Here is a 1,553-nt window from a genome sequence, read left to right on the forward strand (position 1 = left end):
TTTTTATTTATTACATTTATTTATTGTGTGTGTGTGTGTGGCCAGCTCAGCCCACCAGGGGGCGGGGCTGGCTGGCATGTGGTGCTGGGGATCGAACCGTGCTCACCGTCCTTCACCAAGCTTGATTCAGGTAGGTGCTTTAGACCACTGAGCCATCTCTCCAGCCCAGCTATTAAATTTCTTACAGCACAATTATATTAAGTCCAACCAGACAAATGAGGTCTTCTAATTTGAAGAATGTGTGGCAAAGATCTTTCTGGCCAGTTTCAATTTTGTGGGCTGCGTTTTCATTTTCTCAAGGTAAGAAGAGAAAACTTAGTACCAGTTCCACCTCTGTTTTGTCTTACGATCCTCTGGTTGCTTAATCGCAGATAGCCTTGATTTACTAAGTAGTAAACTGTTGAGCGTGCACCTTAGGACACCTCTGCGAGGGGATGCGATTATTATTACCCAAATCTAATTCTCCATGGATTTACACAAGTAGCGAAAAAGTATTCCATCTCACATAATGCTTTCTCAGGAGGGATTCAAACCCAGGCACTGAAATCTTTATGGCCTCTCCGGAAGGCACTGGATGCGGGTGGCGCACTCATTACCACAGCTGAGAAAATGGAGGCGCTTGCCTGAGGTCTCTGCGCAAGCCGGTTATTCAGGGAGGAGAATCTAGGGCTCTCGGTGCCAAGTACACAGTTGCGAAAGCACAGAAGTCCCCAGAGAGCTGCCCAAATCACACGTGCCCAGAAGAGAAGGAAAACGATACTCAGGATGCCCTTCCCAGTGTCCCCATGGCAACCCGGCGCTGTTTTCCACTACTCATAGAGCACACCAAAGGGGATCAAACTACATAAAGTCCTAATGGTGCCCTTAATTAGGTGGGACCGGCGCTCTGACTCCCCCACCTCCCACTGTCTGAGCTCGCAGCCCCAAATACTTTTCGGGGGTGCCTGATCCTGAAAGCAAGGTGTACTCCCAGAAGCCATCTCTGGCTTTCAAAGGACCAACAAGCGTTGATGATGATGGAGTTTGATAGCAATAATGTCAAACTTTATATGGCCATAATCCAAGTTTACAATGATACATTAAGCCATAATGCTACTATTTATATCACCATAAACTCAGTTTATGGTGATATAAATAGTCATGCTAATGGCATTAACAGCAGCCCTCAGTGGAATCCCAGCTGTTGAGTGCTGCTTTCAAGCTATTAGCATCACTAGTCATATTATCGTAAATTAAGGTATTCAAGCTTGTTATGTATGAATACACAAGAAAGATGGGTATCCACAGTTTATGCCTGACTTGGGCTCCTGTACTGGAGAGGCTACGCTTGCCGCTCACTTTTAGGAATAAAGGCCTATCTGGAGCCCGTTAGACTCTACGTGCCTGTGTGTGTTCCATCCTGTGTCTGTAGGGGTACAGAAGAGCAAAGCTGCTTGCTGGCATCCTCTGAGAAGCACAGAAATGCTGTGTAAGTGTGATGAGGTGTAGCACAGCCGACGCGCGAACTTACTGTCTCCTTGGCAACGCAGAGGGCCCACGCTCAGCTTGGCTTC

The 1,553-nt window shown here is 47.1% G+C and overlaps 1 protein-coding gene across 1 annotated transcript in view; it reads right to left on the reverse strand.

Annotated features, from left to right (window-relative positions):
- Cntnap2 (contactin associated protein like 2) overlaps window positions 1-1,553 on the reverse strand; it is a 1,699,165-nt gene that overhangs the window by 438,905 nt on the left and 1,258,707 nt on the right. The window contains 1 exon segment of the mRNA XM_012514194.2: window positions 1,511-1,549. Within this exon segment, the coding sequence (XP_012369648.1) occupies window positions 1,511-1,549 (39 nt within the window).

Source organism: Octodon degus, unplaced genomic scaffold (assembly GCF_000260255.1).
Source record: "Octodon degus isolate 3935 unplaced genomic scaffold, OctDeg1.0 scaffold00027, whole genome shotgun sequence".
Lineage (NCBI taxonomy): Eukaryota > Metazoa > Chordata > Mammalia > Rodentia > Octodontidae > Octodon > Octodon degus.